The 15,340-nt window shown below is 43.0% G+C and overlaps 1 protein-coding gene across 1 annotated transcript in view; it reads left to right on the top strand.

The window, feature by feature from the left end:
- LOC126238474 (uncharacterized) overlaps positions 1 to 7,331 on the top strand; it is a 106,177-nt gene extending 98,846 nt beyond the window's left edge. Inside the window, exon 4 of the mRNA XM_049947793.1 lies at positions 6,960 to 7,331. Within this exon, the coding sequence (XP_049803750.1) occupies positions 6,960 to 7,049 (90 nt within the window). The 3' untranslated portion in view covers positions 7,050 to 7,331. The remainder of the gene's footprint in view (positions 1 to 6,959) is intronic.
- The last annotated feature ends 8,009 nt before the right edge of the window (positions 7,332 to 15,340 follow it).

Raw genomic sequence — 15,340 nt, 5'->3', positions numbered from 1 at the left:
CTAATACTACTACTACTACTAATAGTAGTAATAATAATAATGACAACAAATGTTAAAATCAGTGAGGACAGCATCACAATAAATTAGCTGTATGGGATGGCATGTTCTTTCACGGAAACCTAGATCCTGAAAAGAACCAGCAGTCCACGTATTTGCAGTTCGGATAACTACAGATTCTTACTCCCAGACGCTTTGATGGTCAGATAGAGAGAGGAAACAAATTCTCTAATCTGAGGGGAAGTGTCGGAAATTTTGAATCAGTGAAACACTGAGGGAATTATATGTGATTACTTTTTTAGGCACTACGGAGAGCTTGGTCACTGCACACGACCTGTTGATCAGAAACTCCATGCTGCAACTTCTTATCTCCGTACCGGCCACATCTTTCTGATGAAATTTCCTTCCATCACTAAGACACGATACGATTCTTCCAGACTCTCGAACAACGCATTGGTATGTCATAGCGACCTCGGCTACGGAGCCGAAAGTATTAAGTAAATTTACAATCTGAAATTTCTGTATCTGAATTTGTATAATCAATGAAGATAAAATGTATCATTGTTAAATATAAGGGGCGTTCAAAAAGAAACGAGCCGGAGGCATAATTACAGAAACCAGTTCCCGTATGTTAGAAGTATTGACCCTGGCTGTTGAGACACTTGTCTCACCGTGATACAAGGCGGTGAATGGCTGTCTCATAAAATTCCCGGGGCTGCGATGTTAGCCATTTCCGCACGTACAACTGGACTTTGTCGTCCGAAGTGAATAGTTTGCCCCTCAGAGCCTTTTTAATGGGACCAAAAATGGCGAAATCATAGGGAGAGATGTCCGGACTGCATGGAGGGTGGCCGAGAACCTCCCATTTGAATTTTTACGGAGTGCCGCGACTGTGTTGGCCCTATGAGGCTTTCCACTGTCGTGGAGCAGAATGACCCCACAGGTGAGATTGCCTGGTCGTTTTGATTTGATCGCTTGGCGAAGGGTGGTCAACGTTTGCGAGTAACGCTGGGCATTCGCTGTTGTCCCGTGCTGCAGGAAGTGAATCAGAAGGGGGCCATCTTGGTCAAAGAAGTACCTCAGCATAACCTTTCGTGCACTCGTGTGGACGACGACGTCCAGCTGTACGTGCGGAACTGGCTAACATCGCAGCCCCGGGAATTTTATGAGACAGCCATTCACCGCCTTGTGTCACAGTGGGACAGGTGTATCAACAGTCAGGGTCAATACTTGTAACATACAGGCACTGGTTTCTGTAATTATGACTCCGGCTCGTTTCTTTTGGAACGCCCCTTATACTGTTCTTGATACTGCCTGTCGACAATTTTTCGCTTTCTGTTATTTTTACACATGTGGTCTTCAGTCAGAATTTTTTTTTTAACTTTAATCGAAAGCTTTTGGTACATGACATCCAAAATGTCGTCAAACTTGAAGCCCCAGTTGCCATGGAGAGAGACCGTGATCAACACTAACGTATCGCAGAATTTCTGCCTTGACGTTATTCCAGAAACATGAGCTACGAACCAGACTTGAATTTCTGAGAAAGCAGTCGGCAGATGTCGCACTGTATAATTCCCAACAGTATGTTTATGTTTTGGTACCGGCGGTGGAAGAGGAAGGCATAACACGACTGGCGACGTAGTGCTTTTGTTTGTGACAATGGCGATAGAAAGACAGTGTAATGTAAATAGAGTGTGCTCTAAGTAACACTCCCGAAACCTGTCGCCCTTTTGCGTCTGTTAATACCGAGAAAGCCTGCGTCACTTTCGCGAGACTGTATCTCAGACACGCCATCAAGCTTTATCAGTTCCAAAACATGACTTTCGGGACTGTTCAGCGGACACCTGCAGCAGCTAACTGCGTGACGTCAAATTGCTGATCAGGTGTGCATGTTATTCGTAAACAAGGTGTCCCGCACGCAATAGAACTGTTTGCGTAAGTGCTGCCATTCACGCATTTTCCTCACCTACCGATGCTCACAGTTGACTTTGTCCCCTTTTCGTGTCTACGAAAGCTATTGCAACCACACGCTAATATTCTAAAGCTGTGCGCTATACAAGTAGCATGTGCGTGATTTCTGGTTAACCTTTTGGTAGTGTTAACGATGATCCATCTGTCAGGAAGTTAACCCAATCGGCTTAAAGGTCTTATTGAAGAGAAATGGGCTCTTCACCTTCATCAACAGTATAAAAACAGTAACAGCTCCTTATTACGAGGACGTGCAGAAAAGCAATGCCTCCAATTTTTTTATGCGATAACTCTCAAGGCTTTTGAGTGAAACAAACGTTATTAATATTCTAAATCTGTATTATTCGTGTCTATATATTTGCACCTTTCTGCCGCTAGAGGGCTCCGAATTGTAGCGTGTAACTATGTCGGTGCACGAGAAACAATGTGCTGTGATCGAGTTTCGAATTCAAAGACTTAGTCCACACATGGAGCACCCTTTCCTTCAGTATTATAATGCCAGGACACATAGGAGCGCTGTGACATCTGCAGCATTCCCACGCCTTGTATTCACTGTTATCGATCATCCTCTGTACATTCTCGATGTGGCCCCATCCGATTTTCACCTCCTCCAAAAGTGTAAAGGAAAAGTTGGAATTCTGAGAGAGCAATTTTGGAAGAATGTGTTGTTGTGTCCGTAGAAAATTTTAAGTTTTATTCTTGCTTTTGAGACCATAATATGAGTCCAGGCTCCATAGGCAAACAGCCAGCCGATATTAAGAAATAGTCCACCAGGGCGTATGGACAAGATAAGCGGCGGAGGCTGCCAAGTATGACTTGTTGATCAAATACCTTAGTGTTTGACTTCCTGTCAGAGAAAGCAGCTTGAATCAAACTTGCGCAATGGAAGACGCAAACATCAGTGCGATAATACAGCACGAGAGAGTGTCAGTCACGTGCGGAAAAGTGTGGAACCAAATTAAGTTGTGTGCAGCTAGAAACGAAGGTGTCGTGTGGAACCGAAGGCATTCTTGCGCAAGCCGACCAATTAGAAACGAGAGTGTCGTGTGGAACCATAGGCATTCTTGTGCAATCCGATCACTTAGAAATGAAAGGGTCGTGTGAAACAAATTAACTCGTGTGCACCCAAGTACATGAGAAACGTAATAAAAGGTCGGGCAGCGGAATAGCTAGAAGCAGAGATTCAGATTCAGAGCCAGTGCCGGCAGTTTGGAGATTCCGCAGCGAGACGCCAGTGGGTCCGAGTAGGCCCATAGCAGCCGATACAGCTGATAAAGACTTCAACTATTAGGAAACAGTGATAGACTCTGGTGGACACTCAGGAACTGCAGGTCAAGTAGGATTTTTAGTTTCACTGGAATAGAGTTGAACAGAAGCTGTCAGTCTTTGTCTCAATTACTTAGAGAGATTTCAGGGCTAACCAAGAACAAGTGATTGCTTTGTACTTGTTTCTTATATGTACTGGCAATTAGCTTTGAAGTAGCAAGTCCAAATAAATAGACTGAATCTTACTAAGGGGTTTATGGTACAACACCTCACATAAGTATAGGTGAGAATAAACTTGATAGAAACTAACCAATATTTTCTGCGTATTGCAATTCTGTAACCTATTTTCAGGAAACTTATTTGCTTCAAACCAAGGAGATTCTCTCCCTCTCATCTCCAATATAAAGGTTGACAGCAATTTATAACCAACCCATTGTCGTTAACGTCCCGATTGCGTTACGCAGTTCGCACTTACTTCATTCTTTTTATAGTGAGGCTGTGCCGAGATGCGATAGTGTGGGATGTTCAAAGACCTAATCTAACAACCTTAATTCACTTTGATAGTGACGAAGCGATACTAGCACAGGTGAGGTTATGGCTCTGTAACAAACTCAAACATTCCACAGTGACGGTATCCACAAACAGGTCTCTAGTTTGGAGAAATGGATTCGTCACTAGCGTGACCTCGTTGTGAAATAAATATTTTGAAATGGAGAGTAAAGATTATCTTACTAACGTCTTTTTTTTAAAAAAAAAAAAAGCTTCAAGAATTTTAACACTAAAAATTCGGGGGCATTAATTTTCAGCGAGCCTTCGTAGATCATAAATTTTTATCTTATGGAGTGCAAGGAATACATGCGTCACTGATTTGAATCGAGATGTACAGTATTAAATAAGAACGAACGAAACATAATCACAACCTTCTACACAAATTTCCCTGTCTTCAACTGAAGTAAGCCCACTCGCCCGCATAGCCCGCACAGACGAGGGCCGGTGTGCTGGCTAAGCTGGATTTGGTTTTTAGGTGGTTCCCCACTTCCGAGTAGGTGAATACCGGGCTGGTATCCTTATCCCTCCTCTGTTACAGGATTCGAAAACGCTTCGAAAATGTTCTCTACTTTCACATGTGATAACACTGGACGCAGACAGATGAGGTGCAAAAGGTGGGCAGATGGGGAAGAGATAGCGACAGCCAGAGGCCACCCCGTATTACTGACATTGCCAGATCCAAAGGTGCTGACCCCGTAGAAATACTGGATAAGGGTGATGGTATAGATGAAGAAGAAGAAACTAATATAAGTGCAAGACTGTTAGTGGGACGGAACCTGTAAAATGAGAACGAATTCGTTACAGAAATAATTTCTTCAACAGTTATTGCGTACAAAGAGGAAAAGATGGAAACTGAGAGAGCAATTTTGGATGAATGTAGGGAATATGAAAAAACCTAATCAACCAAGCTCCTTGATAGCTGCTTTTGTCGAGCTACCGCTTGTGCATTACGTTGCTGCAGCACATTTATCTTTCTTTTTTGTTCTGCTGCTGCTCCTGCGCATCATTTAAGTAAAACTTAACGAAAACAGTTACCCTGAAAAAGAAAAATTGTGATGCGGGGCAGTTTTTTTTTTTTTTTCCCGGTGGTACTGTGATGCTTGTAGCTTTGGGCGCAGAACCCACGCCCCTCGCGTTAGCCTCTAGTACCAACCGAAAAGAGAAGAAATAGCATTAAATGCCAACAGCTTAAGTAAATCCATTTACAAAGCTAGGAGAAAAATTCTGCTGAAATTACCTACTCGTACTCAGGAAGTTCATGTTCTGATGAATACATTAACTGTGAAAAGTGCAGATGGTGCGAATTTGTTATTACATACTGATGCTGATAAAGACATTTTACTATTGTGTGTAGCTCAAAACCTTACTGTACCTAATCAATATGACAGTATACAGTGAAGCGCCATAGAGACTGGAATAGGCATACGTATTCAAATACAGAGATACACTACTGGCCATTAAAATTGCTACACCACGAATATGACGTGCTACAGACGCAAAATTTAACCCACAGGAAGAAGATACTGTGATATGCAAATGATTAGCTTTTCAGAGCATTCACCCAAGGGTGGCGCCGGCGGCGACACCTACAACATGCTGACATGAGGAAAGTTTCCAACCGATTTCTCATACACAAACGGCAGTTGACCGGCGTTGCCTGGTGAAACGTTGTTGTGATGCCTCGTGTAAGGAGGAGAAATGCGTACCATCACGTTTCCGACTTTGATAAAGGTCGGATTGTAGCCTATCGCAGTTGCGGTTTCTCGTATCTCGACATTGCTGCTCGCGTTGGTCGAGATCCAATGACTGTTAGCAGAACATGGAATCGGTGTGTTCAGGAGAGTAATACGGAACACCGTACTGGACCCCAACGGCATCGTATCACTAGCAGTCGAGATGACAGGCATCTTATCCGCATGGCTGTAACGGATCGTGCAGCCACGTCTCGATCCCTGAGTCAACAGATGGGAACGTTTGCAAGACAACAACTATCTGCACGAACAGTTCGACGACGTTTGCAGCAGCATGGACTATCAGCTCGGAGACCATGGCTGCGGTTACCCTTGACGCTGCATCACAGACAGGAGCGCCTGCGATGGTGTACTCAACGACGAACCTGGGTGCACGAATGGCAAAACGTCGTTTTTTCGTATGAATCCAGGTTCTGTTTACAGGATCATGACGGTCGCATCCGTGTTTGGTGACATCGCAGTGAACGCACATTGGAAGCGTGTATTCGTCATCGCCATACTGGCGTATCACTCGGCGTGATGGTATGGGGTGCCATTGGTTACACGTCACCTCTTGTTCGCATTGACGGCACTTTGAACAGTGGACGTTACATTTCAGATGTGTTACGACCCATTGCTTTACCCTTCATTCGATCCCTGCGAAACCCTCCATTTCAGCGGGCTAATGCACGACCGCATGTTGCAGGTCCTGAACGAGCCTTTCTGGATACAGAAAATGTTCGACTGCTGCCCTGGCCAGCACATTCTCCAGATCTCTCACCAATTTAAAACGTCTGGTCAATGGTGGCCGAGCAACTGGCTCGTCACAATACGCCAGTCACTACTCTTGATGAACTGTGTTATCGTGTTGAAGTTTCATGGGCAGCTGTACCTGTACACGCCATCCAAGCTCTGTTTGACTCAATACCCAGGCGTACGAAGGCCGTTATTACAGTCAGACGTGGTTGTTCTGGGTACTGATTTCTCAGGATCTGTGCACCCAAATTGCGTGAAAATGTAATCACATGTCAATTCTAGTATAATATATTCGTCCAATGAATACCCGTTTATCATCTGCATTTCTTCTTGGTGTAGCCATTTTTAATGGCCAGTAGTGTAGTTATAAACTGTATACACAGATCTTCTTTGTGAACCTATTTGTGAAAACTGCATCAGAGTCCGTACAGTAGTTCCTGACATTAGCCCAAATATACAAACAGCTGGTAGCTTTAATTTAGTATGTAAAGGAAGAAACAAGACAGATACAATCCCTATAGCATAAAGTAAACCTTCTTTTGTGACTGTTGTCAGCACTTTAAGAGCTTAACTTACAGAACATTTGATTCTGCATGCTGTTCACTCAATGCATATTTGTATGGCAGTTAGGAAGTATTACAAATACGTGTATCAACACAGTAAGTACGATGCTAAGTTTTGATTTATTTTCAGGTGGAAGGTAGCCTGGTTTGGGAGATGTATAATGAAGTGCAACACAAGATCATATGCTACAAGGTCGAAGTCAAGATTTTTTGGTCGTAGGAGATGTCAGCCGACCCGTGAACAAGACTGCTGAATTAACGTCAACTTTCATTATTGGAAGAAAGACAAAAGATTTTCAATGAGAATGTTTTAAGATTACTCCCTTGATAAATAAATTAATCTTGCATTGCATTCCTGGTTATAGCCTCATTGTAAGTGTTTTGTGTTGAATGTTCGTTTCCTATTTATTTATTGCAAGTTTTTTTGTGTGTAACACATTTTTATTGTATATATTCTGATACACAACCATTTACATGTAAATAAAGTATAATTCTTAATGTAGCGCAACTACTACATTTTCCACTCAATAGACAAATTCTGTTATTCATGCTTGTAGTAATCCTACCTAAAAATCATATATTTTCTTACAGCTGATGAGGTATGCTGGTTTAATTCGAATATGATTGCTAGCAAGCACGTAGGTTTTTACACAGAGAACAGATGTGAGCATTCGCGCTGTTCTTCAAGAATTTTTCCATCGTTAAATTATATGAACAGCATTTCCCACCATTCCAACTGTAAAAATGCTGCTCTGGGTTATGGCACGATAGTGTCTCAAACATCCTCCGCACACAGCTAAGTGCCTGAGAACTTCCTGCCATGATTGTTATAGCAAAGCATCAGATTTCTTTCCCTACCGTCAGCTTTGATTGATTAGAGATACATATAAAATAGGACACAACGGATCATTGAAAGTCTGGAGGAATCATAGAACCTGTTGAATGGAATCAAAAAATTATTGAGGAGCAACAGAAATGAGATTACCGATAAACTTAACATCAAAACTGGAGATAGCGAAGTAGCCGGAATGAACGAATTCTGTTACCTTGGAAGCAAAATAGCACATGAGGACGAAACAAGTACCTGAAAAGCCGACTAGCGCAGGCAAAGAACGAATTCTTGGCCAAAAGACGTCAACTATTATCAAACACTGTTCTTATTTTCAGGAAGAGTTTTTTTAAACATTGTCTGTTTGGAGAACAGCGTTCATTATGGAGTGTGGGAAAATAGGCGAAGAACAGAATCTAAGCGTTTGAGAAATGGTACTATAGAAAGACGTTGAAAATTAGGTAGACGTAAGACAAGAAATATTAAGGTTCTCCACGAAATCGTTGAGGAAAGGAAGACGTGGAAAACACTGACGACAAGAAGGGATAAATAAGGTGATGAGACACGTGTCAAGGTATTAGAAAGTAGCTTCCATGGCACCAGCGTAAAAAACGTGGAGAAGACAGATATTAGAAAACAGCCCACTAATAATCGAAGATGTTGAGTAAAACTACTACTCTGAGATGAAGAGTTTGGCACAGGAGAGGAAGTACACTCATGCTCGTAAATTAAAGATAATTGCAGAATGTGGTGCCACTCAACGTGGCACTACACAAAACTGGCGCTAGTGGCATATGCATACAGGGAACACACATGGCACAGATCTGTAAGTCCACGGTATTGGTGATAAGTTGAGAAAACCGTCCCGAAACACATCAGCTACAAAACGCCACTGTTTCCTGCGCATATACCACGACATCAATATGGGATATGATCACCACGCACGCGTACAGAGGCCGCACCAACGGGTGGGCATACTCTGGATCAGGTGGTCGAGCAGCTGCTGGGATATAGCCTCCCATACTTGCACCAGTGCCTGTCGGAGCTCCTGAAGTGTCCTAGGGATTTGTGCAGCGATACGTCGACCGAGAGCATCCCAGACGTGCTGGATGGGGTTTAGGTCTGGAGAACAGGCAGGCCACTCCATTCACCTGATATCTTCAGTTTCAAGGTCCTCCTCCACGATGGCAGCTCGGCGGGGTCGTACATTATCATCCATCAGGAGGAAGGTGGGACCCACTGCACCCCTGAAAAGGCGGACATACTGGTGCAAAATGACGTCCCGATACACCTGACTTCATACAGTTCCTCTGTCAAAGATATGTAGGGGTGAACGTGCACGAATCATAATCCCACACCACACTATCAATCCACGATCTCCATACAGGTCCCTTCCAAGGACATTAAGGGGTTGGTATCTGGTTCCTGGTTCACGCCAGATCAAAACCCGGCGAGAATCACTGTTCAGACTATACCTGGACTCGTCCGTGAACATAACCTAGGTCCACTGTTGCAATGACCATGTACTGTGTTCTTGACACCACGCTTTACGGGCTCTCCTGTGACCAGAGGTCAGTGGAATGCACCTTGCAGGTCTCCGGGCGAATAAACCATGTCTGTTCAGTCGTCCGTAGTGACAACTGTTCCAGTGGCTGCAGTAAGGTCCCAAGCAAGGCTACCTGCAGTACTCCGTGGCCGTCTGCGGGCACTGATGGTGAGATATGGGTCTTCTTGTGGTGTTGTACACTTTGGAAGCCCCGTCACGCCTGGACACGTTTCCTGTCTGCTTCAATCGTTGCCATAATATTGAGATCACTCTTTGTGGCACACAGAGGGCCCGTGCTACGACCTGTTGTGTTTGACCAGCCTCCAGCCGCCCTAGTATTCTACCGCTCATAACGTCATCAATATGTGTTCTTTGAGCCATTTTCAACACAGTCAGCATTAGCACGTCTGAAAAAGTCTGCACACTTACTCGCTGCACCGTACTCTGACATGCACCAACAGGCCTCTGCGTATGTGGACTGCTGCCAGCGCCACCGTGCGACGATCGCAGGTCAAATGCATCGCATGGTCATACCCCGAGGTGATTTAAACCCGCAAACCGCCCACCAGAGCGTTGTTTCACCATGTATCAGCATTATCCTTAATTTATGAGCGTGAGTGTATTTACGGGCGTCATCCAGTCACTCAGAAAATTAATGACCTACTAGAAAAACGCAAAGGCCCGTGTTGATAGCTGATGTCGGAGAAGTAAATGTATGCGTTCCCATAGAGCCAGTAAATTGTATAAGGTGAGAACACTACGCCACTTTCCTCCGACAAGTTCGTTTATCTTCGGGTTGTCGTGTGATAAACTAATTGCGTTCAAACTGTAGTCATTAACGCGATCTTCATGACATAATGATTGACATAAAAAACTTCGCCACATAAACAAGTACATTAGCATCCTGTCGTAGTACTTCTTATTAGAATTATTCAATCTCTATTATTTATTGTGTACACGCATTTCACTACGGATTCGAATGCGATTAAGCAATACTTAGATCAGGAGATGTCAGCGAATTTATGGATCAAATGGCTCTGAGCACTATGGGACTCTGAGGTCATCAGTCCCCTAGAACTTAGAACTATTTAAACCTAACTAACCTAAGGACATCACACACATCCATGCCCGAGGCAGGATTCGAACCTGCGACCGTAGCGGTCACACGGTTCCAGACTGTAGTGCCTAGAACCCCTCGGCCACCCCAGCGAATTTATGCCCCATAGCTATATCACTGAACAATTTAATGGCGTTCGGGAAATACTGACTCACTACTATTTGTTTTGGACAATAGGAGGCGGCGGAGACAACAGATAGAGTCGAAGAGGGATGTTACGCTGTCCGCAGCTGGTCGTTAACTTTATCCAAAAATTTGCTCCAGGTTCCTCACCAGACAGCTTAAGAATTCAAAAAATAATCTTTGGTTTTATGACTCGTTTGTATCTAGCTAGGTGGAAAATATTGTTCCACTTAAATCTTGCCATTATAAAGGCAACGGAAATTAGGCTAGGGGTATCACAAAAATGGTTCAAATGGCTCTGAGCACTATGGGACTCAACTGCTGTGGTCATAAGTCCCCTAGAACTTAGAACTACTTAAACCTAACTAACCTAAGGACAGCACACAACACCCAGCCATCACGAGGCAGAGAAAATCCCTGACCCCGCCGGGAATCGAACCCGGGAACCCGGGGGTATCACATTTTACAAGCAAAAGCACGTTAAAAGCACGTTAAAAAGCATCTTTTGTAGAAACTCCGAGGCCCAAGGGACGTTTAATACCTAAAGTTTTACAAAGTGACGTGGCTTGCTAAGTCAGAAGCCACAGGCGCGCGGAGTGGCCTCGCAATTACGGCGCCATGTCACGAACTGCGCGGCCCCTCCCGCCAGAGGTTCGAGTCCTGCCTCGGTCATGGGCGTGTGTGTTGTTCTTAGCATAAGTTACTTTAAGTGGTGTGTGAGTGTAGGGACCGGTGACCTCAGCAGTTTCGTCCCTTAGGAATACACACACATTTGAACTTTTCAGAAGCCACTGAATTCCCAGTTAACACTTGCACTAGCTTTTGCCTGTTTAAAAGGAATGAAAAATTAAATCTACTCAGCAAACCGTATCCTCCCCCCAAATTTTGTCAGAAATTCTGTTTCCCGTACGTTCATAAGTTACTGTCTAAGGTGTGCTCTCCCAGAAAAAAACTATACACAGCAACCGATCACACTTAAATGAACAGAAGCCATAGTTAAAAGGTATAATGCATTAGTACACTGAAGGTATTTCGTGAGCCCTTTATAGTTGCATCAGCTGCTTCCCTCACCATTAAAAGGCAGTGAATGGCGATTTTCCAGTCACACAATTATAACGCAACGATATGCTATATGGTTGGCCGTCAAATCGCGAGAGTCAATTCATTATTACTCTTCTAATTGACATTACGTTTTTCTGTTTAGCATTGTACGTCACAGCTAGATGCTTACTGTACTGCTGAGCTCATGTCTCTGTGTTTGTCATATTCTCAAGGACCAACGAGCAGCATATGAATAACCAGGCGACTTATCTGCATCCGGCACAACGATCATGCCCAGTTTCCACTCTTGGAACATGTGTACATTGCACTAATTTTCTTATATGAACAGTCGGCAATAATCTATAAAAATTAAAAATGTATTCACGAGACTGGAGTGCTGCAAAGCCAAACGAACCTTTACAATCAAAAGCTGGAAGTTACTATGGGAGAAGGTAAGTCTACAGCCTTATATTTCTGGAACACCACCCTTCAAATGTTAGAAACATTGTTTCCATACTATTGACCTACAAATCATCGAAAATTATCCATCTGAAATGTATTTTACGCAGTTCTGTCTACGCTTCGCTACTTTGCTTCATTGCCTGATTTACTCTTACTAACATTCCCTGTGCATCACGAATCCAGTCAAACTTACAAGTCATTCGGTCTCGTGAGTCACTCGCACTATACAGTGCCGTAGCATAAATCTCACATATCACAGTCTCTCAAAGAAGGACAATTCCAGTGGGTAACCTCTTTACTTGTCATTGTATACACGATCTAAGTGCCGTCGCACATTAACCCTCTATTGCCCAAATTATTATTTCCTGTATAAAAAAATATTTATATGCACAGAATGTTAGAGAATAATGTATTTAACACATATCAGGTGAATTTTTGTTTTTGACAAAAATTATTTTTTTAAAATAGTTCTGTGACTCTGAGGTCACAGTGGGCAGTTACATTGTTTGTGTATAAAGCAGCCATATTGTAACACTCAAGTCACACTGGTCAAGAAAGAAATAACGATCCTAATGCGAAATATAACGATAAAATTTGACGTGACTTCAGAGTCACGGTGGGCAGTAGAGGGTTAAGAAGGAAATTAACTCTTCCTCTAACATATACGAACAAAATCAGACCGTGCGTGTATAATGGAAATGGGTTGGCTCTGAGCACTATGCGACTTAACTTCTAAAGGTCATCAGTCACCTAGAACTTAGAACTACTTAAACCTAACTAACCTAAGGACATCACACACATCCATGCCCGAGGCAGGATTCGAACCTGCGACCGTAGCGGTCGCGCGATTCCAGACTGAAGCGCCTAGAACCGCTTGGCCACCATCGGCCGATGGGTATAGCAGGTATGCACAAGACGATTGTTGTTGGAAAAGAATAAATGGAACAGAGTGTCGTGTTATCCAAAGTGTGAGGAATAAAAAACGAAACTGCATCCTGATACCTTCACGTAACGGAAATAACAAAATGCATCATTTACTGTAGCAACGACGTTACGATCTGTGCCTTTGTTCCGCACTTGTCGCCTGGTCATCGAAGGCCAAAATAAGGTCGACTTGGGAAAAAATTCGTATAGTCCCAAATTTTTGTACAGTAGTAGAGGGATGTGTCATGAACAATGTACTAAAAATACTCACCGATGGGGTGTGAGAGTTGGGGTTTGGGGAGGGGGGGGGGGGGGGCGTTTAAAAGCCACCTAATATTTTTTCTTAAATATCTCCTAACCTGCGCCTTCTAGCGAAAATGTTCCCCAGAGCAAAATTAAACTAAATTATTTTTTTAAAAAAAAGTATTCTCTTCATTTTATCTCTAAGACTAATAGTTTCCTGAATGGAGGGGACGGAAAAATTGCAGATTATGAAAAACAGCATTTTAATGGTATAAAATTAACGTTTACTGTTAACTGAAGTAGGTTAATATTAATGTGAGTACTGATCACACACTTCTACTTGGCGCCTGTGCGGAGGAAGCTGGAATGGGAAGCTTGCGATCGGCTCGTAGCGCATTGGCTACTGAGACAAGACCCACCTCATTTTACCAGAGTAACCATCTCATAGCATAAAAAACAAACATATACGAGGCGTGTTTTTTAAGTAAGTATCGTTTTGAAATGAAAAGAAGACTTGCTAAGATATTTCAATAATTTTATTTTTATACGAAAGCCTGTGCCTTACTCTACGCACTGACGCCATTACAGTCTGATTCTTCCTTGTTTTCGTTGTGTACTGAGAGTTTAAGATGCCTCCGATAATCGTGAGTACCGTCGACTGTGAAGTAGGGGCTGTTATAAGATTTCTTAGTGCTAAAGACCTAAGAGCGATCGATATTCATCGTGAGATCTGTGCAGTTTAAGGAGAAATCATTATGAGTGATGGAATGGTAAGAAAGTGGGTGAGGGCATTTAAAGATGGCCGCACAAATGTGCATGATGAACAACGGAGTGGGCGTCCTTCGGTCGTTAATGAAAGTTTGGTGCAGGAAGTGGATAATAAGGTGAGAGAAAACAGACGCTTTACGATTTCCTCCTTGCGGGATGACTTTCCTAGTGTTTCTCGTAATGTTTTGAATGGCATTGTCACCCAGCACTTGAATTACCGAAAATTATGCCCACGTTGCGTACCGAAAATGTTGACGGATGTGCACAAAACCAAACGTTTAGACAGTGCATTGACTTTCCTTCAGCGGTACCACAACGACGGTGACGATTTCTTAAGCCAAATTGTTACGGTTGATGAAACATGGGTGGCCTAAGTCACACCAGAATCAAAGCAACAGTCCATGAAAATTGAGCAAGGGTATCGTTTTGCTGCAAGACAATGCCCGTCCGCATGTGGCGAATCAGACCAAAGATCTTATCACATCTTTTCGATGGGAAACTCTAGATCATCTTCCGTACAGCCCCGATCTTGCGCCCAGTGACTACCATCTGTCCCTGCACTTGAAGAAACACCTGGGCGGTCAGCGTCTTCAAGAGGATGACGAAGTCAAAACAGTGGTGATGCAGTGGTTAACAAGTCAGGCGGCAGACTTCTGAGGAGGGTATTCAAAAACTGGTACAACATTATGACAAGTGCCACAATATTGACGGAAATTATGTAGAAAAGTAGATTAAGGTACAGGCTTTCATCTAAAAATAAAATTATTGAGATATCTTATCACTTTTTTCTTATTTCAAAACGGTACTTACTTAAAAAAACACGCCTCTTATGTAACGAATTAATGGTTCAAATGGCTCTGAGCACTATGGGACTCAACTGCTTAGAACTACTTAGAACTACTTAAACCTAAGGACATCACACACATCCATGCCCGAGGCAGGATTCAAACCTGTGACCGTAGCAGTCGCACGGTTCCGGACTGCACGCCTAGAACCGCGAGACCACCGCGGCCGGCTAACGGATTAATGTGTCGCAGAAGAAACTGACGTTTATGGCGAGTAGGTAGAAGGATCTTCAACTCTGTTTACGACGACTATTTATTATTATTATTAAATATGTGTTTTTGGTAATGTATTTTGTAGGATATTTTAATTTTTACAGCTGTACTCGTATTTTTTGAAAGGTAACAAGATACGTACAGATATGAGATGTTTGCACACACGCCCGTAAAAGAGGCGATTAAAATATAAATTTCGTTTTCTGTAGCTGTAAATTATCTTTGGATAGACTATACCATGGACGTTAGAAGTGCTGTTGTACAGTCAATTTCATCTTTGCCGCTGTCAGTGTTATCATTCACTACTGTACTTCAAACGTACAGCCAGTTTAATCTTTAGACCTGTCAGCCAGCTTTCAAGACAATTTTTAAGGCTATCAGTCAACTTTAAACATAAGTC

Source organism: Schistocerca nitens, chromosome 1 (assembly GCF_023898315.1).
Source record: "Schistocerca nitens isolate TAMUIC-IGC-003100 chromosome 1, iqSchNite1.1, whole genome shotgun sequence".
Taxonomy (NCBI): Eukaryota; Metazoa; Arthropoda; class Insecta; order Orthoptera; family Acrididae; genus Schistocerca; species Schistocerca nitens.
Note: the sequence above shows the minus strand (reverse complement) of the source record. Positions and strands in the feature narration are given on the sequence as shown.